At 38.1% G+C, this 26,736-nt stretch overlaps 1 protein-coding gene and 1 long non-coding RNA gene across 3 annotated transcripts in view; both read right to left on the bottom strand.

The window, feature by feature from the left end:
- nectin3b (nectin cell adhesion molecule 3b) overlaps positions 1-26,736 on the bottom strand; it is a 70,773-nt gene that overhangs the window by 29,997 nt on the left and 14,040 nt on the right. The window contains exons 2-6 of one of the 2 annotated variants that reach the window (XM_073825077.1): positions 19,734-20,084; positions 12,560-12,859; positions 8,788-8,905; positions 7,340-7,491; positions 894-3,245 (exon numbers count right to left, since the gene is read on the bottom strand). In XM_073825077.1, coding sequence (XP_073681178.1) covers positions 2,533-3,245; positions 7,340-7,491; positions 8,788-8,905; positions 12,560-12,859; positions 19,734-20,084 — 1,634 coding nt within the window. In that variant the 3' untranslated portion in view covers positions 894-2,532. Of the gene's footprint in view, positions 1-893; positions 3,246-7,339; positions 7,492-8,787; positions 8,906-12,559; positions 12,860-19,733; positions 20,085-26,736 lie in introns of those variants that run through there. The other variant, XM_073825078.1, reaches the window with a different exon arrangement.
- LOC141293028 (uncharacterized) lies at positions 23,219-25,270 on the bottom strand. Its single transcript, XR_012340620.1, has 2 exons — positions 24,369-25,270; positions 23,219-24,254 (listed from the first exon to the last, which is right to left on the bottom strand). It is a non-coding gene; the product is annotated as an uncharacterized lncRNA (long non-coding RNA).

Here is a 26,736-nt window from a genome sequence, read left to right as displayed (position 1 = left end):
TCACAATTAGATCACATGATTTTACAAACAATTTAATGAATCTGTGAATTAGTAAAGAAAATACTGTAGAAAATAGTACAAAGTAGTACTGAACCTTAATTCATTCATTAAATAAATTTCAGTTCATCCTCACATTAAAATCGAGACTGTCAAGACAAAAGGTATAAATCAAGAATAGGTGATCATTTTGACACTTGTTTTCCCAGATTTGAAGTGCAAGGTGGTTCATTGTGATAAAAACTGCTTACACACCCATTTTACTCATAATCTCTTTTGTCTTGAATTAAATCAGCATGTTTTATGAGCTGACTGTGGACATTGACTCATTGTGGAACTTCTGACGACTGTAATTACCAGCTTGTCCCACCACCAGCTGATTGGACAGGATGACATACTCACCAGCAGCTATAAAACAACAAAAAAAAAAAATGCTCAAACACCATTTATTCCCACTGCTGTGTTTGATCTTCCCTTCATCAACCAGCTCCCCCCATCTCCTCTTACACAGCTCAACAGAGCAGCAGTGCAAACACAAGAATCAACAAGTCCATAATCCACCCCACTTTAAGGCTATCCTAGGTAAGACTGAGAGGAAGTTCAGCCCCCATCCACAGGAAGCTTTTAACCACAAAATATGCATGAGGTTTAGAGCACGAAGGGATCTTTGTAGATGAAGTAGGTTAACCACAGCAAAGGAAAAGTACAGTAGGCGTGAGGAATACATCCCTGGAGGCCTCCAAGAGCGTAGAGGAGACCCCCACAGGGAACATTTCTGCAGCTGAAGCAACCAGTCACACCCAAGACCTCAACGTTCACCCCTCCAACCAACACAGAAAGGATCTAAAGCCTAGATATAAAACAAAGAAACATGTCACAGAAAAAAAGGTGCTTTATTTTCAAAACAAATGTATCCCAAAGGTTGATTTTACAAAATATGCTCATCTATACATTGCAAATACATTTTTTCTTTGCTATTTTTTTTTTACAGTAGCTCTTTTGTAAAACAAAAAAGTGGAAAAGACGCTCTAGAGAAGTGTACATGTGATCCTCTCATCACAATCCGTGTAATGGTGGGTTTTCTAGTGCGTTCCACCATCAAATCTCAGGCTTCCTATAGGAACGATAATTCAAACAAACTAAGGTTCTCCTAACTGCCAGCATATATACAAAACAACCTTGTTTCATTGAATTCTTCACCTCAGCATTGACACTGTGGCTGTACACATAGACATTTTAAGTTTCACATAATCATAACTCTTTGATGTGCACCGTGACTCAAGTGTCACACGTCGTTTAATGCGAGCAAAACAATTACGTCATTGTCTGAAAACCTGCAAAAAGCAAATGGCACACAAACCAAAGGACAGTACCCAATCTGACCATTTTATGCCTCAAAACTACTCATACTTTCTCTGAAAAGATACTCACTTGTTCGTAACTTCTGCATGCACTAACAGGGCACGTCTTCAGTTTAAGGCACTACAATATCTCAAAAACCAACCACACGCTTTCTGCTAGCTTATTAAGATCTAGCCAACACAAGTTTAATGACCAATAACGTGTGTGTTAGGCTGTCGTCTTCTGCGTTAAATTATGTGCACGAATGTGAGATCTGAGACTAGAAATCTGAACACTATTGCACAGGCAATGAGCCGATTCATCAAAACACTGTTGGTGATTGGATTTACATATTACAGACACACACACACACACACACAAGGTTGTTAACACTGGGCAGTGATGGCCTGACGAAGACAAGCCAGACAGCTACATCAATACGGGACGAGCTTTCATGTTGAACAATGGCAGTAGTTTTCAAAGTGCATTGTCCAACCGTCTTGTGCAGACAGACTCGCACGGCGGCGAGCATTTCTGATGGCACAAACAAAAGCGATCCAGAGCTAATACAGTGACGCGGTGGTATGCAAATGGAAGCTGAATTGATACAATTACAGCCACCCCATTTCGGCAATCATCCTGTCTGGCGTTCGGTCCTCCCTGTCTAGCTCCTCCCTACAGCAACTCTGAATGCCAGTAGAGAAGAAATAAATGTTGCCATGGAAACCGCCAGGCTGTTGACAGGAGCTAATTTCTGCCTCCATCAGAGTGACAGCATTGAAAGTTGACGTGACTCATTGAAACTCGTCGCTCACGGCAGGGCTGCTCTGAAACACTTATCGACAGGTAATCTCAATACAAATTGCATTTGTTTGAACTGCTTGCTTAAATAAATCACACAGTTCACCTTGCTGTGCAAGGCTATTGATTTGGCAACTTAAATCACCCCTGAATTCAGGGGTTTATCGGTGAAACGTAAAGCAGATGTCTTGTTGCCTGACCAATCTAAGAAATGAAGACGAGAATTATACCCTCTCTTGGTCCCAAAACATCCATAGCAATGAACAGCTAACTGATTAGGCTAATGTACAAAAACACTACTAGAAAAGGTGCATTTCCTACTAATTTCCTACTATCTTTGCAGTCTGAAGCACTTGGTAAGTGTCCACGCAGTCTTTTCTTTTCTGCTTCTTCTCACACATACCACTCCCTCCGGGAGATCATTGAGCCATCCGTGTGCGACACGTAGTCGTTGTCGTAGCAGTCCTCAGGCAGGTAGGGGGAGCCGTTGCTCATGACTTGCGGAGCGGCGTACCTGCGAGGCTCCGGCTGGAGCGAGCTCCTCTGGATGTGATGGCCTGGACTGAAGCTTTGCGGATGGATAGGGTGATGGTTGCTGTGGTAGCCATGCTCATGGTTGTGATGATTATGGTCATTCATTTGACCGGCGGCTTCCCTCAAAGCTCTGCTGCGCCCGTTGGGCGATCGCTCGCGGTCGAAATCGCCCCACTCTTCTCGATCCTTATCCGGGTAGATGGTGCCGTTATCCTGGTTGGATTTGAGCTTGGTGTCAGGGCTACCTTTGCTGTAGACTTGCTGGAGCTCATGGGGCTGGGGAGCTTTTTGCATATCCGAGGGGCCGTGATACTGCTTTGTGTAGTAGTCGCCGCGGAACGTCCGCCGTTGGCGCTGATAATAAACTCCGCCCAGAATGAGGAGCAACAGTAGGAAGAGGGCTCCGCCTACCGCCCCGCCCACAATCGTGCCTAGGCTCCCCTCTGGCAGAGGCGCGAGGGTCGGAGAGGTGATGAGGGCTCGCTGCTTATTGCCGGACACGGTGGCCGAGATGTCGGCGGTTAGGAGGCGCACAGGGGTGGTGGGGGGCATGGTGGTGGTTGAGGGAGGATCTAATGAAGGGAAGGAAGTAAGGAGGGGGGCAGGAGGAAGGGATGGACAGACAAAGAAAAGGAGATAATGTCAATGCCAGCTACATCAGTGTATCATTAACAGTCATATGAATCTGCTTTCAAGGTTGTAGTATCTTCTAGCATGACATATAGCATGAATAACAGGACTATCCTGTGTTGCTGTGGACGCAATAGTTTCAGGATTTGGGTAAGATCTTTTGCGACTGCAAAACCTGAAACTGTTGTCCAGAGTAATGTTGTCAACAGTACGGACTTCGGTAACAGTCAGTACTGAAATTTTAAAATCGTCCATTTCCCACTAACATTTGAGCGCTGTTGAGCCAATTCATAAACATCGCTGATTGGCCATAGTGTTCATGTGCTCAACAGATAGGACTTGGCAACACTGATCAGTGCTTCGTGCTTTTCACTGAGTGTTCACCCAAAACCACAGCAAGAGCGCTTGAAAGCCTCGTCTGTCAGCTTATCTTTCTATGCCCTGTTGAAAAAACCAGCATATGCTGGTTAGGTAGGTTTTGAAGCATGGATGCTGGTTTAAGCTGGTCCTTAACTGGTCATGTGCTGGTCCTATGCTGGTCCTAAGCAACTAGCTCCTACTCAGGACCAGCTTAAACCAGCTCAAACCAGCATTCATGCTTCAAAACCTACTTAACCAGCATATGCTGTTTTTTTCAACAGGGTGTGAGATATATTAGGGATCCACTGAGAAACACTGCTTTCAAATGCCTCCATTGTGCTTCTGTTTGAGCGTTTGGTGAAGAGTGTGAAGCACTGATTATTGTAGCCAATCACAGACATATCTGTTGAGCGCATGAACACTATGGCCAATCAACGATGTTTAAGCATCATCTCAACAGCACTCAAATCTTAGCAGGTTTTTAAAATTTTAGTACCGACTGGTACCAAAGTCTGTATTTTTGACAACACTAGTCCAGAGCAAAGACGACAATAAAAAAAAACATGGAAGAGAAAGAAGAGTTGGGATCTTCATGATAAGGGATTCATGAGGAGCTACATACTAACATCTCCAGCTAACACTGAGACAAGTCGTCGGCAACAATGAAACCTAATGAGCAGCATTTGTGTTAGCTGAGAGAGGGAGTACGGATGACCACATAGTTGAGTGATGAGAACAAACTAAATGGAAGGAAGGGGTCAGGGAAAGGGTACGTGCTACTGGGGGAGGGGGAGTGAGTGGGACAGGCATCGAGAACACACAAGGATTTGGTGGCTGCTACGCCCTAGCTGCTAACATGGCTTGACTGGTGCTAGGATAGAAGATTGCGTTAACGCCATTACCATGCATTGATCGCTTGATTGTGTTAGGGAGCAGCGTGTAGCGTTTCATCGCATTCTGGGGCATGCATCTGGACTATGCGAGCAGCGTTCTCGGAGACTGGAAGCTGAAAGTCAAACTATCCCATTACGGAGTGTCCTGTTCCTGGCGCAATGAGAGCTATTTGGCTGGCTGTGAAGTGTGTGCATGCATTGAGTGCAGAACGTGCAAGTTCACTCTCAGGAGTCAGGGCTGTGAGCTCTTCAGGGTTACGTGGTTCAAATGCTCCAGCTAAAGTGGGGAATAATTTGCTCATCCTCATTGGAATAAATAATAAACGTAGTGTACATAAAGCATTCCTGGACTGTATTGTTCCCAAGGTTAAAGGTAATTTGGATGCAACTGGGGGTCTGGGGAGTGAATGTATGTACATGTGGGAAAGAGCACGTTTGAACGTACCGTTCAATGTTTTGTCAACTTTTTTTTTCACACTCCCACGATATTCCCGGAACAGAGATTTGTTGCATATATTAAACCACAGGGATAGTTCAACCAAAAAAGTTATCACCAAGCCTGACCCCAACTTGGGGCGGGGCCGCTCTAAAGGGGAGGGCATGGTCTAGACAGTCCTGGTTGTCATTATTTACTCGTCCTCTTTTCAGTCCAACTCGAGAACTGAGTCAGAGCACAAATTGCTCTTTTGAGATTGTATTTTCCCCTCACTGAACTAGGTCTGAATGATTCATTCATGAACCTTAAAGGATTAGTTCAATCTTAAAATAAATTTCCTGTCATTCAAGATGTTCATGTCTGTCTTTCTTCAGTCAAAAAGAAATTAGGTTTTTGAGGAAAACATTCCAGGAGTTTTTTCCATATAGTAGACTTCAATTGGGATCAGCGGGTTGAAGGTCCAAATTGCAGTTTCAATGGACTCTGCATGATTACAGCCGAGGAATAAGGGTCTTATCTAACGAAACGATCATCCATTTTCTAAAAAAAATAAAAATTTATATACTTTTTAAGTGCTTGTCTTGCACTAGCTCAACTTCATGCATTACATGATCACGTTGGAAAGGTAAGGTATGACGTACAGGCAGAAGTGACATGAACATCTTGGTCTCACTTGGATAAGTATTAATTATCAGGAGTTTTTAATTCCTTTTATGGTTTGTTCATGGACCGGGACTTAGTGATTCAATAATTCCCAAATAAACTGGAAGAGAACTAGATACATGGATAACAATTTACAGTACATTTTGGACAAATAAAGTCATTGTATGGCTTCAGAAGACTTGAAAAATTGCACAGAACTTATACAAGACTATCTTTATGCATTTTTGAAACACTATGAAATGCTATTGCATTGAAAAGACCTTTTATCTACTAAAGATAGAAAATCATATTGGTTTGCAACAACATGACGATGAGTAAATAATGACAGAATTTACATTTTTTGTGTGAACTATCCCCTTAAACCACAAGGACACGGATAATGTCAATTTATTTTAATTTATTCAATTTCACCCAGTGAGTTAAAGAATAATTTGTTTCAATCAATAAACAACAGAGCTTCTCGCCTCAGCACGTCAATGTCCAGAAAGGAAGAGAACAGGACATAAAGAAAGTACGAGTCACGGAAAGGTCAGAAATCCCTCCCTTTCTTATGCGTTCTCTTCTCTGTGCCTTTATAAAATCCAAATTTATTACAATTCATGTACAGTATGTGATACCTCATTCCTGTTAATACACTGTACGGATCCATCGGATTGGTCCGTTTGGAGGGAGTGTGTGGGTGTGTATTTGGGGGGTGGTGATTGGTGATCACACAGGTAGCGGCAGGGTGTTTAACATGCAGGACAGGTACTGCCCACCCATACTCATGCACAATGATCAGCAACTAACAGCACACACACTTTCACGCTCACAGTCACTTCGTCAATACGCAAACAGTAGCAATAGGCATAATAGTAGAAACATCACGACTCAAATAACGCAAAGGGACTTTTAGAAGACAGAGGCAGACAACTTTGACATAAAACAACCACACGTCGACAAACACGCAGCTTCATGCACGCAGAAGCTGAATCTTTCTCAAGGGGAGAGCGTAAATTTTTTTTAAAAGAAAATACATAATTAATGGTGGTTGAAAAGAGATGGTGAATGTTTCATGAATCTAGGACATCTCTCAGTCAAGGTTGCTTCCGCTCTTTTCTCTGCTTGTATAACAGCGTGACAGTCTCAGAGATGTAAGTGCGCACGAGGGAGGGAGAAAAAGCGAGAGAGAGGGAGGAAGTTATAGTGACTCTATCACAGAAGCTAATTAAACAGCGGTACTCAATGTTTAATGTTCACGCAAAAATGATGGGAGATAAACATCATGAAATGTGACAGCGAACACCTGCCTCAGTGGTCAATTAGATAATGATTCATGAAACCCAATAGAAACCCATCAAACTTTTTTTAAAAAAGCCTTTCAGGCAAAGGCCTCTGGCTCAGAAAAAAAATATTATAAGCTTGTGTGCCTCATAAGTAAAGATCCAGACCCATGCAACTCTAAGTGATGGGATGGGTGGGTTTTAGAAAAGAAACCATCAAGAACATCTTGAAAAAACAGGAAACCATACAAGGCATTCCCAGTTCTTCACTTGAGAAGTCGCATTTCAACAGACCACTGAGTGTGTTAAATGTGATTGTTTTGATGTTATCCCTTTTACCATTGTTTCTCCAGCTTCGAATGGGAAACATACTGGTAAACTTTGGTAAGATGGGTATGTCATGTTTCAAGTGTTTTACTCACCCTGAACACGTATTCTAATGTCTCGAGTGTGCAGTCCGATGTCGTTCCCCACCTCACACCTGTAAACCCCAGAGTCGTTCTTCTGCAAGGGTCTCGTAAACACCAAAGAGTTATTCACCACCTCCGCTCCATCTGGCATATTTCCATCCAACCTAAAACATGCAAACACGTCTTTATCAAACTCTTTCCAAGATCTTTAAGTCTGCCCAGGCATAGTGGAAAATGTCAGCAGCAGTAGAAATATAGAACATAAGTCAGAAGTTTAATCAAAAACATGTTTCTCATGATTTTAAGGACCATTAAAGATTTTAAAGACCATCTAAACTTAATGGTTATTTGCTTGAAATCCTTAATCTGTGCTTCGTAGACAAACGCTAATAATGATAGTTGTGCCTCCTTCTACATGAGTGAATAATTCACTCCAGAATTAACATTTTCTGATAATTTGTTAATGTCTTTATTTCATCAGTCGAAAAGAATTTACGTTTTTTTGAGGAAAACATTCCAGGATTTTTTTTTCATATAGTGGACTTCAATGGGAGCCAACGGGCTGAAGGTCCAAATTGCAGTTTCAATGCAGCTTCAAAGGGCTCTGCACATTCTCAGCCAAGGAATAAGGGTCTTATGTAGTAAAACGATTGGTCATTTTCAAAAATAAAAAGCTAATTTATATGTTTTTTTAACCACAAATGTTCGTCACATTGAAAAGGTCACACGTGACGTAAGCAGAAATACCAACCCAGTGTTTACAAAGCGAACGTGCAAAGAAAGTCAAACGACCTTTACAAAAAGTGTAAAACAACGATGTTGGATGATTTTGAGGTTGGAGGAAAAAAATGACGATCGAGTTTTTCGCCCTACCCTACCCTTTTGAACTGGAGTACACAGATGAAGAATGAACCGCACATAATCTTTCCAACGTAACAGTGCAAGACAAGCATTTGTGGTTAAAAAGTATATACATAGTTAATTCTTTTTAGAAAATTACTTATTGTTTCACTAGATAAGATGCTTATTCCTCAGCTGGGATCGTTTAGAGCCATTTAAAGCTGCATTGAAACTGCAATTTGGACCTTCAATCCGTTGATCCCCATTAAAAGCCACTATATGGAGAAAAATCCTGGAATGTATTCCTCAAAAACCTTAATTTCTTTTCGACTGAAGAAAGAAAGACATGAACATCTTGGATGACATGGGAATGAGTAAATCATCAGGAAATTTTCATTCAAGAGTGAACTAATCCTTTAATAGCTTAGTGGCAGAGAACTGATTTGCTTTGAATGTATACACTTTTCATTGAAACCTGACAGTCTGAAAGCAAATATTGGTGTTGTGAATCATTGAGATAATCTACAGTTTGAGATGAGTTCAGGAAACAGGTAATAAAACTCTTGAACTCATTCCAGACATGGTGTGCTCTGGCTATTGTGAGTGTAGTGGTTACACACCTGAACCATCTGAAGTGCTGGGCAGGCGGGTTGGCCTTGGCTCGACACTTCAGTTGTACATTCTCCCTGCCCACATACCAGTCGCCGTCATAGCCCAGCACCAGGATGTCTGGAGCAACTGCACACATACACAAAGCACAAAGGAATCATTCAGAGTAGTTAAGAAAGGTAAGTCTAGGCTATGCCTCGTTAAAGACACTATGAAATGACATGACGAGAATAGTTTTCTGGCCGTGCGTCGACTATTTTCCTATTGGATACAAAGTTTGGCCAGGACATATTGATTTTTTAAGACCTAACAGGCTTAAGTTAAGTCACAGCAATAAATCACAATTTGCCAGCTGCCAAGTGTTATGTATTGGGGGCGGTACAATCTCATACTAGAGAGCATCCAATTGGATACAAATCTGTGCAGTAGGATATTAAGTAAAGATCATGTTCCATGAAGATATTTTGTAAATTTTGTACCATAAATATATCAGACCTTAATTTTTGATTAGTAAAATGCATTGCTAAGAACTTCATTTGGACACATTTGAAGGCGATTTTCTCAATATTTAGATTTTTTTGCACACTCAGATTCCAGATTTTCAAATAGCTGTATCTCAGCCAAATATCTCAACAAACCATACATTAAATAGAAAGCTTAAGCTTTCAGATGGTGTATAAATCATCAATTTTAAATAAATATTCAAAGAGTTTTTTTCTTTTAGGTGAGAATGCACCTGCATACCCAAAAATGCAGATAATAATGCAACTGCTAGATTTTTTGAGAAATAAATTATTTTTCTTTTTTTTTGCTGTTCAAAAGTTTGGGATCAGTACGATTTTTAATGTTTTTAAAGAAGCCTTTTCTGCTCATCAAGGCTCCATTTATTTAATTAAAAATATAGAAAGAACAGCAATACTGTGAAATATTATTGCAATTTAAAATAATGTTTTTCTATTTTAATATACTTTAAAATACAATTTACTTCTGTGATGCAAAGCTGAATTTTCAGCATCATTACTTCAGTCTTCAGTGTCACATGATCCTTTAGAAATCATTCTAATGTGATACTTTTATGCAGGATTCTTTGATGAATAAAAAACTAAAAAGAACAGCATTTATTTAAAATATCAATCTTTTGTAACAATATACACTACCGTTCAAAGTTTGAGATCAAGTCATTTTTTTCTTTGTTTAAAATGAATTTATCAATTTAAATTGATAAAAAAAGGTATAGTAAACACTTATTGTTAGAAAATATTTCTATTTTGAATAAATGTTATTTTTAACTTTTTATTGAAGACTGGAGTAAAGGCTGATAAAAATTAAGCAATGCATCACTGAAATAAATAATATTTATATTCAAATAGATTTTTTTCTGTATTTTTGATCAAATAAATGGAACTGTAATGAGCATAAAAAAAAAACAAAAACTTTTGAAACGCAGTGTACGTCTGCACATTTTTCTATAATGACATATGGTACTACAATAAAGTAGCAATCTATAACACAACAGCATTATTAATACTAATTGATCATAAAGCAACATAATTCATCATTAGGACCAGCAGTCCAAGTGTCTGACCAGCAGTACAAAACCACTTACCAAGACAATGGACACTGTATTGATTTGTGCCTTTAGCAAAGCTCTTTAAAAGTTCTTTAAGTGAGCGTGCTGAATTAAGACGTCATGTTGACCCTATGAGATGAAAAAAGATGGATGGAAAATGAAAGAAAGCAGCTTCCGTGACTGCAACCCCTATTGAGCGCAAAAGCGTCGTCCCATGACTGATGTGACCTCTCCCTTTTCATACTCCCTACACCGGCTGCTTCCTGTGCCTGCCCCTCACCGCTACATCTATATTTCATACAGCAGACATGTGTGCTAACGTACTTGCCATCACGACAGATACACACTTAGAAGAAGTCTGTGTGCAGAAATCGTTAAACGACGCTGGTAAATCATTTGTATGGAGCATCAATACCCGTATTCAGTGCAAGTTCATGAAACCCTAAGGATTGTGTCTTAGTGAAAGGGCTTTTAGCTCCATCATGCACAAGACGGCATCAAGACATCTTGTCATGTGGATAGTTACCGCACTGGGGTGATATGGAAAACAGATGTGAGCTCTGGACATAAATCTCATTGCTTGACGTGGTATAGAAAAAAAAAAATATATATAAGTCACTGCGAAATCTTCATGGAGAAGCTACTTTGGGTTTGTTGTGCTAAATTAAGCAAACGAAAACAGGCTTGTGCACACACAGGAACGAGTACCAAATGAGAGTCAAGTCTGGCTAGAGGAAGTAAATAAGTTTTGTTGGCCAATTGGCTAATAAGTGGTTGCATGGTTTAAACTTTTTAAAATCTGACTTAAATGAGCAAATTCAAGATTCAAGATTCAAGATTTTTATTTGCCATTTACACATAAAACCAACAGTCCCATGTACATTGGAATTCTATTCTTATTCAATCCGTTTCAATTTTATGTGTGGGTGTTAAGTATTTCAGTTATTTAAGTCTGTTTTCCAACTTACAAGAGAATTTCTTTAAGGAAATGCTATATATTATACATTAAACATTATGAAAAATATTAATTTTAAACTAACAACAGGGCTCAAAATATGCAGTTTAACTGCTCTTTAATAAACACAATTAATTACCACATTTAATAAATGTAATACATTAATAAATATGATAAATTACATTTATGTGTGGTTGTACAGTTTTCCATACTTATAAGGCAATCTTTTTAAGGAAATGCAATAAAAATAGTAATTTTAAACTAACAACAGGGCTCAAAATTTGCAGTTTTACTGTTATTTGGTAAATACAATAAATTAACTCATTAAAAAAATATATTTAATAAATATAATAAATTAATTTCATGTGTGGGTGTACAGTATTTCAGTAGTCCATTTACCTACTTATAAGACAATCTTTTTAAGGAAATGCTATAAATTTTACATTAAACATTATAAAAAATATACATTTTAAACTAAAAACAGGGCTCAGAATAAGCAATAAATATAATAAATGAACACAAGTAAAAAAAAGTAATAATTGAATAAATATAATAATTTTAATATGTGGTGGTACAGTATTTCAGTCAATATTTAAGACAATATTTGTGAGAAAACGCTATTAATTATACATTAAACATCAGAAAAATGTACTTTTAAACTAACAACAGGGCTAAATTAACACATTTAATAAATATAATAAATTTATTTCATGTGTGGGTGTACAGTATTTTCATTATAAAGTCCATTTCCCTACTTATAAGACAAACTTTTTAAGGAAACATGATAAATAATATATTAAAATAAATTTTTCATAATGTTTAAAGTAACAACAGGACTCAAATTATGCATCTTTAAATTATGCTATTAATAAAAACTGATTAAATACTCTCTTAAAAATGTGCAAAATTAAAAAAAAAAAAAAAAAAAAAAAAAAAAAAAAAAAATGTACAACTCCTAATAGAAAAACTGATATTTGCTAAAATATATGGCATTTGTTTTTTTATATATGCACACAATATAAATTAAACCTATTTCATGTACAAACTTTTGTGAAAAAATATTTTCATTGAGGTTCTTTCAAAGTAGTCGCAGTAACACATAACAGTCTCCTCTAATTAAAAAACTACCTATTCGATTCTATTTCTAAGAAATATTTATGGCTGATAAACTTGCAAAATAAAATAAAATAAAATAAAATAGAATAAAATATTATGCACACTCGTCACAATATTATAAAAAACCTTATCAGATACTCACATTGTACGTTGATGATATAGGGAATCCTGAAGTCGGTCTGTAGAGCGGGGTGTTTGACCACGCATGTTAGTGTGTGGCCCTGGGCATGACGGGACGGCTGCCAGGTGTAGTGCACCTGGGTGGTAGTGGTGCCGTTGGCATCGTCCTGCATGTGGGCCTCAGACGTGCCGTACAGATTCGTCTCCCAGGAGACATCAGCAGGAGGCCGAGCCCTCTCAGCAATACAGGTGGCCACTGTGGTTTGATTGCCGCCGTCAATCAGAGCAGCAGATCCAGCCGAAACATACACCTTCGGCTCCACTAAGACAGAGGGAGAGATTTAAAGAGAGTTAAATATAATCACATCGCGTGTTTAATTCTGAGCTTTAATGTGAGGAGACATGCTCGCACTATTACTAGAAAGATGTATCAAGATAACGAACCGAGCTAAAGGAAAACATTCAGATCAGAGTACAAAGCTAAATAAAGCTAATCTCCTCAGTATTAAGAATCGCTCTGGTACCACAGCCAATAAATTCATTAACTGATATGAATGACTGAGAGAATAATTAGATTTTCATTTTGAGAAATAAAAAAAAAAAGACTTATCAGACCAAAAAAAAAAAAAAACTATGGTTAGTACTGGCTGAGGGCGGCCTCGGTTTCTCATCATAGAGCACTAAGTGCTTTTCCAGAGGAGATGAAATTATTTGTTTTAATGGCTTATCCAGTTTACATGGCAGAAGGGGCGGAGTTGGGGTGTGTGCGAGCCGTTATGAATCCAGCAGTGTTTAGGCCTGGAAAACTGAGCTTCGACTCTGTAGCGGCTGACAGAAACTTAACATGTGTGGGGCGCTTTTCCCATCCACTCCTCTACTCAGTGCCATCGGCGGTGGGAGACGTTTGGAAACGTTGTCCCACGATCCTGTGACAAGGGAGGCCCACTAAATCAAGAAGGGCTAATACAGTCATATATTGATATACACAACCGTTCAAAAGTAAAGGGGTTTGGTAAGATTTTTTAAAGGCCGCATTGTTTCTGTTATAATATATTTTTAAATGTAACTTGTTCCTGTGATGCCAAAGCTATATTTTTAGCAGCCATTACTTCAGTCTTAAGTGTCACATGATCTTTCAGAAAACATCATGAGTTATTAACAATATACTGATTTATTATCAATGTTGGAAACAGTTTTTGCTGCTTTATATTTTTTTGGAACCCGTGATACTTTCAGATTTTTTTTTATGTGAGTTAAAAAGAACAACATTTATTCAAAATAGAAATATTTTCTAACAATATAAGTCTTTACCATCACTTTCTATTTATTTAACACATCCTTGATGAAAAAAAAAAATGCTACGGTAAAAACCTGTGAAAGGGTTAATGGTAAGTTCCCCTTCTGTATACGGTGAAAAAATGTGTTGGACATTGCATGTAATTTTACGGTAGTATACCGTTTTTGGAAGTGAAATAGAACGTCAATTATAACCGTAAATTGACATTCCCAGAATTCCCTGCGTTTCATTTTTTTTATTTGATGTTTTTGGTTGAAATAACTTTTTCTTCTTAGTTTTTTCTTGGCAGTTTTGTTAGGGTTATATGTTACATCTAATGTTGTTAAATTAATGTTTTTTGCATTATTTCATAGACAAAATATCCAAATAATTGCCATTTTTTAAGGAAAGAATTTTTCAAACTAAATATTTACCAAAAAGACATTTTCAGCCTCACTTCCAGAACAAAAACGTACAGGTAATTTATTCACCCCCCTTGTCATCCAAGATGTGCATATCTTTCTTTCTTCCATCGTAAAGAAATTATGTTTTCTGAGGAAAACATTTCAGGATATTTGGTGCTGTTAGCGATACCCCCAATCTGATAATAAACCAGTCATAAATGTCATTGTTTGAAATCTAAAAGCTGAATAAATAAGCTTTCCATTACGGTATGGTTCGGGATGATAGGACAATATTTGGCCGAGATACAACTATTTGAAAATCTGGAATCTGAGGGTGCAAAAAAATCTAAATATTGAGAAAATCACCTTTAAATTTGTCCAAATGAAGTTATTAGTAATGCATACTACTAATCAAAATTTAGGTTTCGATATATTTATGGTAGGAAATTTAATATCTTCATGGAACACGATCGTTCCTTAAAATCCAAATGATTTTTGGCATAAAAGAAAAATCAATAATTTTGACCCATTCAATGCATTTTTGGTTATTGCTACAAATATACCTGTGCTACTTAAGACTGGCTTTGTGGTCCAGGGTCACAAATATTAATTTGTATGAGTCAAAGAATGTGTACCAAACAGACCCATTGATTAGCCTTTGTTTCTCCCTCTCTCTTCCCCTGCCGTGAGTTTTTTCTCTTCCCATCTTGTGAAGTATCAGCATTGGCAGTTGACCTTCAGAGAGAATCGTAGCAGCTGTGGCTGTCGTACCTTCAACCATCCACTGTTGTGTGCTGAGTGACATGTCATGTGTGCCTGTGTTTGCATGTGTGTGGCAACTCTCGTGTGTCACTTTAAACCACAAATTCAACAGGACCTCACGACATCCTTGACCCTAAAGTGCAGTGGATCCCAAAAGCAGTGGGCATCATTCCCACACTCATACACTCCCGTCTCCACACACACACACACACACACACACACACACACACACACAGAGAACATTCCTCCTGATCTAATTATAGCTCCGGCGCGTGTTCCCCCTCCCTCGTTCCTGCTCTCTCAATTCACCGCCACTTTCCATCCTCCTGCATCCCACCCCCCTCCATCTTTCCTTTTATTAAAGCACTCAGTCCCCGTTCGTCTCTGTTCTCGTTCATGTGCCGATTTCCTCCAATTGCACAGCTCATTTTATCGATGACATCATCTTTTTCAATTCATCTCTTTCTGAGCTTTATGAACCTTCACTCAACTTGTCTGTCTGCATGTCATTTATTACTCTAACACGGCATCTACGCGGTAAGTGTGTGGCACGTCAAAACTAGATCGCTTCATCTGACAATATACAGTTTAATAACAATGACATTCAAAGAGTCAAGCAAAGGTCGACTCAAAACAAAATGTTTCGTCTTTTTAAAAATAAATAAAAATAACCCGCTACGGTTACTATTAGGATGAGATATTAATTTGCATAATAAATAATAAACACATTACACATACAAAATTGCTATATATGATGCAATGAAAACATAATTGCTTCACCATATACTTTATACACAGTTATTTAAAAAACAAATATTACCAAATTATACATTAAATACAGAAATATATAAAAATACAGCTGCAAGCAGCAATTAAGGGCTCAATGGTAAAATAAAGAGCTAAGGAGCTGTCTTTAATTACTCCGTAAAGACCAGCTTTCTCCAATCCTGCTCCTGGAGAGCTACCTTCCTGCAGACTTAAGTTCCAACCCTGCTTCAACACAGCTGTCTGTTATTAAGTAGCCCTGAACACTTTCATTAGCTGGTTCAGGTATGTTTGCTTAGAGTTGAAGCTGAGCTCTGTATGGTGGCTCTTTAGGAGCAGGGTTGAAGACCCCTGTTAAAGACATTTGTTGATACAGTATTCTACTCCAAATCTTAAATTGGCAGACATAGAAAAATTAGGTATTGTTTTATTTGGTATGCCATTCCAAATCTAACAAGACCAATCTTGTGATTTTTGGCCAAACTGATGAGAAGTTATATGTCAGATATAAAAAAAATGTCATTTTTTTATATCTTTTGACCAGTAGGTGGTGCTGTGCCAAACTAATGTGCCCTCAGGTCATGCTTGTTATAACAAATACCAAGTTTGGTCAGAATCCACTAAAATGTCAGTGATATCCTCATGTACATTTTTGCACAACATTTTGTCCAATTTGTTAACATGCTTTACGAAAATGGGGTGGAATAACACAAAGCTTTTGATAACTTTTTTCAGAAGATGATCTGAGCCAATATTTGTTAAAATTGGACAACCATCTAGGACAAATTCAAAAAAATAGATTTTTGGAAAATTCCACATTTTGAAAATTCTTGACCAATAGAAATTTTAATTTTGGTATGCATTTGATTTGCCATGAGCCAAGGAATCAGAGGAAAAAAAAATATGCTGTTAGATCTTTCAGTTTAAAAGTTATTAACAGAAACATAAGTGCAAATTTGGCCTGTTGGTGGCGGTAGAGAGTTTGATTTATAGACTCCAAATTTGCTGTGGTTAATGTCCTCTATCCGTGTGCCAAATTTCATAACTTTTACGCAAGCAGTTCTATAAGATTCATAACAATACACTAAAGTGTTTGTAAAATACAACATTTTGCGACAAAAATTAGAAATGGTCCAAGCTCAAAATTAAGTATTGTTTAATTCAATATGCTGCTCTAAATCTAATGAGATCAATCTTATGATTTTTGGTCAAACAGTTCAGAAATTATAAACAAAATATTCATTTTATATCTTTTGACCAGTATGTGGCACTTGGATGAAATTACTCATGTGCCCTCAAGGCATGCTTGTTATAACACATACCAAGTTTGGTCAGAATCCGCTAAAGCGTTGCAGAGATAAAGCCTCATGTACATTTTTGCACAAACTTCGTCAAATTCGTTAATAACTTTTACAAGAATGGTCTGGACTATTGGAGATTTTTTGACAACTTTTTGCCAGCATTGTCTAAAGATGATCTGAGCCCATTTTGGTGAAAATCGGACAAACCGTCAAGGACTAATAGAAAAATTCTAAATTGCAAAAATCTTGACCATTACAGATTTAAATTTCGGGTATGCATTGAACTCGGCATGAGCCAAGGAATCAGAGGACAAAAGAATTTTGATTTTAGACCTTATGGTTCAAAAAGTTATTAGCAGAGTTAGTGCAAATTTGACCTGTTGGTGGCAGAAGAGAGTTTGATTTATAGGCTCCAAATTTGCTGTGGTTAATGATGAGACTGTCCTCTATCTGTGTGCCAAATTTCATAACTATCCCACAAGCAGTTCTATAAGATTTCTAACAATACGCTAAAGTGTTTGTCAAGTCAAGTCAAGATTATTTATAAAATACAGCATTATTCTTTAATGGTCAAGATTTCTGCAATTTAAAAAAATTTATTTGTCCTTGACAGTTTGTCCGATTTTCACCAAAATGGGCTCAGATCATCTTCAAACAATGCTGGCAAAAAGTTATTGAAAGTTTTCCGATAGACCACACCACTCTTGTTAAATGTATAACGAAATGCAAAAATGTACATGAGGCTTTATCTCTGCAATGCTTTAGTGGATTTTGACCAAACTTTGTTTGTAAAATACAGCATTACTCCAAAATTTGAAATGGTTCACACTTAAAATGGCTGACATAGGAAAACTAGTTATAGTTTAATTTGGTATGCTGCTCTGAATCTAACGACATAAATCTTATGATTTATTATTCAAACCATTTAGATATTTAGATTTATTATAAACTTTTTTTTAAATATCTTTTGACCTGTAGGTGTGACGAAACTACTCATGTGCCTCCAAGGTCATGCTTGGTATAACCGATACCAGTTTGGTCAAGAATCCACTAAAGCAGGGGTCTTCAACTAAAACGGCTCGAGGTCCAGTAATGAACCCTGCTCACCAGCCGAGGTCCGGACAGTTATATATAAAAAACTATTTATGGTTTTTGCGAGACCAGGGTATCTGCAGCATATTTTATCTTAATTTCTAGACATTTAAATGAGAGATATTAGGGTAAATTAAGTAAATATTAAGTAAATTAATATCAGCATATGAAGTATATTTGTCTATCATTGTCTCTGAGAGAATGTGCACGTCAGATGCTGAAAGCTCTGTTTTTACTTTCACTTTAACATATTGCGCAGTTTTTGCTTTGCTTGTGTAATATCCATTGGCTCACCTTTATGGTTTAAAACATAAATATGTATAAAAATGCAGTATAAAAAAATATATTTACAATATTTTGCGACATAACCCCAACATAATGCATTTTCAATCAACGTTTTTCACTCATTGAAAGCTACGTCTGTCTGTACGCAATGCGCCGATCTCTGCTCTCATCACTGCAGGGAATATTGCACCCAAACGCTGACATTGGTGTGCTTGATATAAATTTTGTTATTAGAAATTAGCGTTCGGTATTTTTTTTATTTAATTATGTCAAAAGCTTTCACGGTCCGCCACTTGACAACCCCGGCACTAAAGCTTTGCGAAGATATAGCATCATGTCCATTTTTGGTGGAAATGGGACAAACTGTCTGGGACAAATTCAAAAAAGTCAATTTTTTTTTGAAAAATTCACGATTGCAAAAAATCTATCCTTTATCTGTGTGCCAGATTTCATAACTTGTCATAACTTTCCCATCCTTTCTTTGGATACAAAAATTATTCTCGTAGCTTCATAACATTACGGTTGAACCACTGAAGTCACATGGACTATTTTAATGATATCCTTACTACCTTTCTGGGCCTTGAATGTGCCAGTTGCATTGCTGTTTATGCAGGGTCAGAAAGCTCTCAGATATCATCACAGATATCTTAATTTGTGTTCTAAAGACAAACAAATGCCTTACGCATTTGGAACGACATGAGGGAGAGTAATTACTGAAAGAATTTTCATTTTTGTCTGAACTATCTCTTTAAGTCTATTCTTGAAGCCACCAATGACACTTCCAGGATGTGTAACCTTCATCTTGTGCTCACAGAGGAAACAGCGACTCTCCTCGCGCCTCCACGGAGTGATACATAATTGATATACCTAACATAAAGCACTGTGCTTGTAAACTTCTCTTGTACACCCAGATAACAAGAGCACACCGCTTTGTTCGGCTGTATCTGTGTTTAGCAGAGCAGATGGCTCTGGGGGTTTAGTGGAGGAAGAGAGTTTAAACTTCACCATGTTCTCTAAAAGAGCTGGACCATCTCCCAAAACGCTGCTTTCATTCCTGCCCTGAAGTTGTTCTTAATGTTTTTCCACCCTTTCGCACACACACCGCATACTTGCCTACTTACACAAATAAGCAGCACTTTATTCGGCAGCTGTGATGTGCATTCACTCGCACGCCTTTCTTTGTTTGTCGACCGCACACATGCAAAAGGTTCGTCACGGCACTTTCGCGTTAATACACAAACATCAAGCTATGAGCGCATAATCTAAATTAATCAGACTGCAAAAACACACGCACACGGAGTCTCTAGTTACCTATCACGCTGACAGTGGTGGAGGCCTGAGTGTTGCCCAGCGGAAAGGTGGCAACCTTGCAGGTGTATATGCCGATGTCAGCGAAACCCACGTCTTCTAGCATGATGGTGGCGTCGTGCATAGAGGGCGAGCGGAAGGACAGCCGTCTCTCATATTCAGGTGGAATGGAGATGCCGAACATGGGGTTATACACTGCCAGAGTCACCCATCCGGTGGGCAGCTTCCTCTCCCATGAGCTCTGTGTCAAGCTGAGGTTCGTGTCCACCTGCACCCTGCAGCTGAGGGTGACGTTTTTTCCCAACACGGCGTTCACTTTAGGGGGGACGACCACCTGACTGCCATACACCAGCCCTGGAAGAGAGAAATGCACACATCGTTAGTCAGGACACTTGAGCAGCTGCAGAAAAGTGCTCTTGAGGTCTTGAACCATCTCAACTGACAAATCCGTTTTTATCCTGTTCAAGCTCCGATCAATCAGACGCCAAGGTCTCTTAGCGCAGCTCCTAATTCTAAACGAGAAAAGTCAATTCCCTTTTGCTGAGACGTCTGAGGAGGAGACGGATACCGCACTGGTTAGCTGGTGTAATTTGTTGTGCTCTAAAAGGAGCAAATGAAATACGTTTTATTGTGCTGGAGGGAGGCTAAAATTAGCTGTAACATTTGACTTACTGCAAAAACACTGATTTCTAAAATAAAAGTCTAAAAATGGGTCAGGAGCAACGCAGTCAGAGTAGACTGGAGAAAAACTAAAGTCAGAAATATTTTACTACACTAATTGGTCATTTTTTTTTTTTTACTGAAATGCAAATTACTATAAGCATTTTATTTGTTTTGTGTTTAACTATAATACAAAATGAAATAAAATATAGCTGCAAGCAGCGATGGCGGGCCCTCGCCACAAACGCAATCACCATCCCGGTAGCATCAGGAAAACGGTGCCCAGCGGGCACATGCATTCACAGTAACCCTCTGGACTAACCCTACAGATCTGGCCATTAAAAATGCGTCTATTTTCACGCGGCAGCCTGCAATTCGGCACGCGAGGCCACGCGTCATGCCGCAGCGGCTTTTTTAGATTTTTTTACAACGTGGTTGCACTTCATACAATATCCACCAGGTGGCGCAAGGAACAACATTCTGTAGCCAAACCCTGCACAAAGAGGGATATTTGGACAGTATTTACGTCTGTATTTCATTCTGTATGTAACGGCAAAGTATTTATAATTTCGTTTCTTTTTTATTAAGGTAATTTAGAAAAAAAAAGTTTGGAGCATTTTTGTTCGTTAAACGTAAGCTTTTTGTTTCTTAAAGACCAAGCGGCAGACAGTGAGTTTACCTACTCTGTTTTTCAATTTGCCTTCTCAAATCACGAATTGGCTAAAATAAAATCCATAGATGTAAAACAAAAGATTTAAATACTAAGAGATATAAATGTGTGCTATTAGGTGCCAATCGTTTGTGCGGAGAGTGCAAAACACATTTTTAGGACATGAAGGATCAAGCTCGATCAGTTACATTTTTTTCAGTGGAAAATATGTAACCACTATTTTTTGTCAGACATGATAAATAAATATGTAGAAAGACTTAAATTACTACTTAACGAAAAAAAACGAGGATTTGAGGAGGACTGTTAACTGCATCATCACTGACTCAGAAAACAGTAGTTTCTAAATAAATAATTAAAATATCTCCTTACTGTTTGACAGTCAAGGTATTTACTTGTTCCAGTGTTTTGTGGCAAGCTTTAAACAAGGAACCCTTCCAAGCTGTGCTGAACGTGCGCTCAATGCTGCTGACAGGACCGTGTTTCCACCAGCGCTGCAAGTTTTTTTTTAATCACCACTGAATGTTAAAACATAATTTTAGCCCGCATTTGATCTTTGACGGATTAAAATGCAGGGCTATACGTCTTAAAAGTGTAACATGGAAATATAATGGATGTACTGCGAAAAAAGTTTTATACTCGACAGTAAGTACGTTTACATGGACAACAATATTCCGATTTTAACGCGATTAAATACTCTGATTAAGAAGTAACCATGTAAAATGATATATTTTAATTAATTTAATCCGACTAAAGTCATATTTTGAGTAAACACAAATCGAATTAAGACAGGTGGAGTATTCCTATTTTAGTCGCATTATGGAAGACATGTACACACCTTAATCACACTATTCCCCTTGTGTAGGATTTTTCGCCATATTTTGTGACAGGATACACAAATGCTGCGCTCCAGGCAGGTTTTTGAGCTCGTAAATCACGTCTTCAAAGAACTTTGTAGCGTTCCAAGCAAGTCACGCCAAGAATTTATTATTTTTATAGTATTAATAATTTGATTGCAACGTTAAATTGTCCTAAATATTACTCTATTTTTCCACCGTGTGCCACTTGCATAAACACCGCACCCCTTTATTGTTGTTTCTTGGGCTAAGTCATGTCAGAACTGGGAACTGGGAGTGCGTCGATCTAGTACGAGTTCACGGGTGGGAATTCACGGTTTTAACTGCCGTTCCAGTGCACTTTCACTGGTAGAAGTTTGGAAAAACACGGGTAACGGGTTGCCTGGAACGCGGCATAACGCTCTCAGTTGGTCGCGCTTTAGTTTCATTTTTATTTATTTATTTGTTTCTTCAACATGGGCTTAATCAAAGCTCATTGTTGATAAATAGTTTGTCTGTTATCATAATGTATTGTTTTATGGAAACGTATTTAACATTCAACCCCCTTTTGTGCATATTTGTTAGTAGGCCTAGTTATTTTAATTTTGTGAACGGGATTTCCGCTATTGTAATGTCTAGGATGCTTTTCACTTTTACTTTTGAATTCATGATCTTGGTTTTGCTTACATATTGGCTACACCTATCAATTTTAAGATTAAAACAAATTCTTAAAAGATGGATTTGTTATTTTTAATTAAACAGCATAACAAAAATAAAATAAAACTAACTTATATAGCATTTATTAACAAAAACTAATAAGACGAGGCACTCCATCACATGCTGTGTTATACGCCGACTAAACAATTTATTACAGGGCGCGCAAACACTGAGCAATCAAAATAATTAATTTAAAAATAACAATAAATAGCAAGTACAAAATTACAAAATACATTATAAAATTCAATATTTTAAAGCCACAGCAAATGAAGATTTACATGTTTGAGAGGTAGCTCGTCTTTTTCATACCATTTATACAATTTTAGATACACTTGATTTTATTGATTTGTGCAAGAGGAGAAATATAAACTATAGTTTAGAGTGTAAAAAAATTATTTGATGTATTATTGTGAGTAGTAGTAGTATTTCCTTTTATTTCATTTTGTGCTGTACATTATGATGTCGCGCTGCCCAATGAAGTTTTTTTTTTTTTTTAATACATAAAAGGAAAGGGAACCATTTAGATTTGGCCTAATGTCAATGTAAGTACTATACCCTAGTATTATAATCCTAATATTAAAAATAATGTCAACAAATAAACAGAAGGATCATTTTTCAAAACAATAAGGCTTTTATTATGTGACTGACAATGGATACAATTGTTCAGTATCACAAGTGCTCCAGTGAGTTCTGCAAGTTTTTAAACATATATATTTTTTTACTTTTTACTTTTTAAAAAAGTGGAAAAGTTGTTCTTCTATTTCGGAGAAGTTCGTTAAGTCTGTCTCTTATCAGCTTCCAGTCACGAACTGCGGGGTTGAATCTCCGACCAACAGCATCTGAAAGTGCTTGACGAAGGTTGTTGGGTAGTGCATTTTTCCCCCTGGAGCCGTCAAAGTTAACAGAACCTGCCCAGTTCTGATAAAGGTTGAGGGGAATTAACCTTTTAAACAAAAGAACAGCGAAACGATCTGCCCTTGGTTTCCCGTCTGGTCCTGTTGATTCCAGATACAGTTTATTCTCGGTCTCTACTGAAACATGATTTAAATGTACATCTGGAAGGATTACTCCCTGCATGAGAGACCGGCGAATACGATGATGGTGATGAGAATGGGAGGTGTTTGTTGGTGTTTCAGGCAATCTCAAATGGAATGATGTCATGATGGAAGGAGAAACCCGTGAATAATCTTGATTCGGCGAATTTTCATTATGGAGCATCGGATTCGTCACCACTGGGTTGTTGGTTAATCCTTCTGATGTTGAGCCCGCTAACGAATGATCTGGGCTGGTTTGTAGGTTGAGCGTCCGGACAGTCAGTGGTGTAGAGGCTGCAGCAGGAACACCGAAATCAGCATCAACCAGGTGCGCTGACAGCGAATGGTCTTCGCGAGCAGACTGAGGAGATGACCACATCTCAAAAGGCTGTTGGCAGTCCATTGGAGTATCCGCCGACGTTGAAGGAACATTGGCAGAAATGTCTGTGGATGTGGATTGATCCGCTGTCGAAGGATGAGTTTTCTCACTGAAACGCGCCTCCAACAAACCAATCCGTGCCTCTAAATTCAGAAGCCTTCTTGTGAATTCAGACATCTGTTCCTTGGAAACAGTGACTGCAGCAGGACATCTACGTTCAATTAGAACAGCCTGTAGATGGTAGCATTAAAATTAGTTTTGAATATGATGTTCACACCGCAGATAGGTATATGAGGCTGCTGCACATGGGGCTGCTTACATAAAAATAACTTATCAAATACCCACCGATTTCTTTTTTACAAGCCGGGTAGTCCCTGTTTTATTTTTGGTCTGTGGACTCTGCTTGTTCTCCTTGCCAGAATGCTATTGAGACAATATGTATGATGGTTAGCACACAACAAACATCTGAATGTACCAAAAAATTTAAGGCAGCGTTAGGCCAAAATACATTATAGACTACATACCTTTCGCTTGCTACTACAAGTGGGAGCGCTCCTTTTTGAATAAAATGCTGTGGCCTCCATTTCTTTCTCGCACAGTTAATACAAATGCACACAGTGACAATTTGTTAATAGGTCTATTTTATCAGTTGCTCACTTGCAGCCGATTTAAAAGACCGTAAAACGGCATGGGCGGCATGAACGTGACGTGGTCGATTTGTCCAATCACGGACGAGTTCATGAACGTGACGTCGACGATTTGTCCAATCACAGACTAGGTCCTGAATCAAAGCGCGGAATCCAAAACATATAGATGAAGACGTTCTGCTTTCTTGTAATTTGCTTGCTGCTTTCATTTTTACGTCACTGTTTAGATTTTATTCGCTGCTTGCAATGGCGATAACAATACAGTGCATCATTTCTCCCTGTTGAGCGCATTGCTGGACGATGTGTGTCAAATACATCCACGGTGCAATTAAGTACAACAACAGAAAAAGTGACTATAGTCATGCCACTATGTACAGTGGTTGAGGTCTAAAATGTTCTAATATTTGTTAAGTGATCATTTGCTTTACTATTTGTAAATTGTATACAATAAAAATATATTTTGTTCTGTAATTTGCTTGGCCTGACTTGGCTTTCATTAATGAAAAGAAAATGTAGTTGTTGTTATATTTGTCTTGAAAATATCGATATACCAACAACTATATTTTCTATATATTTTCATCTGTGTGCGTGCGTGCGCGTATATAGATAGATAGATAGATAGATAGATAGATAGATAGATAGATAGATAGATAGATAGATAGATAGATAGATAGATAGATAGATAGAAAATAGAGAAAATATAGTTCAAGAACAAAATATAGAACAAAATGTGTACACACAAATGTTAATATACACTTTAAAAATATTAAATGATATCTGTTTAAAAAACTGTTTCACATGAAAAATATAATTTTATTGCATGTCGCGGTGTTATGTGTAGTTGAGTCAAAGAAGGCTACAGTTAGCCAGCTCTAGATCAGTGAGTCTCAAGCCACCCCCCTTCCCCTGGTTTGCATTTGTATAGCTCCAGTAATCATTTACATATAAAAGCTACACCGAGGCCAAGGTGACATGAATCATGGGGGGTGTCAGGTGCTAAGCCTTCCACATCAATTTTTGGCAGTTCCCTACAATTATCTGTGCTAACTGCGCATTCCTGTGAACAGCCATTAACCTGAAACTTCTGCGACAATTCACAGTGTCGTTAAATGACGAAAACCACTTTTTTCATGCAGTGTACATCGCAAAACCTCTAGTGTCTTCATGTACTGTATATTGAAGTTTAGACAGTTTGCAAGAATATTTAGTATCACTGGTGTGAAAATGCTGTTAGATGGCGGTGGAGTAAACGGGAGTTGAGACTGGCAGATCCAGCTATTTTAGGCTACTTTGAATTTAAAGTTCAGGTTGCATTGTCCGATAAAAAAAAAATAAAAATGATCAGAACTATCAGCACAGTATATAACACTAATCTGGTTGCACAATAGAAAGAAATATGCAAACACTAGCCATGAGCCGTGTCAATTTCGACACAAAGGGAAGTGGGAACTATTTGTTTTTTTCAGTTATTTTAAAAGTAGCAGTTAATGAGGCGATCAGCGGCAGTATAAAGAGCGAAATGTTTATGAATAGCCGAATGGGGATGGGGGGTGAATGCTGCCTGTTTTGCCTTGTAATCAACATTTTATTGAGACTGTTTTTGGGGGGGTCCAACTGTGTAGCATTCGGTTTAATTGCGGATTCAGCATTCAAATGCATGCCAGGGAAAAGGGGAAAGCTTTCCTCACACGCTCCACCTATGATACACCCTCTTATCACAAAACATTAGTGTCCACACCCCTGACACACTGTACGAATATATACAGTCCATCCATCTGTAAAGTCATCTCAAAATGACCAAAATCAGCAAGCTGCATTCCCAAGACATCAGGGTGATGAGGTCTGCTGGAAGTTCTACTCAAGAAATATCCCGACATCTGAAATCCATTGGTGTACACGCTACATTGAGCACTATCCGGAGACACTACAAAGAAAGATCATCACACAAACGTAATCCTCGCAAAATAACGGAGTAAGTTACCCACTGCATGACGCGAACACAAACACTGGCCTAAATACCGGTTAATGCTAAGTGGTGGTTATGCATAAACTGTCAAATGTTTAAC

This window comes from Garra rufa, chromosome 19, assembly GCF_049309525.1.
Source record: "Garra rufa chromosome 19, GarRuf1.0, whole genome shotgun sequence".
NCBI lineage: Eukaryota > Metazoa > Chordata > Actinopteri > Cypriniformes > Cyprinidae > Garra > Garra rufa.
The sequence above is the reverse complement of the archived record's forward strand: the minus strand, read 5'-3'. Positions and strand labels throughout refer to the sequence as shown.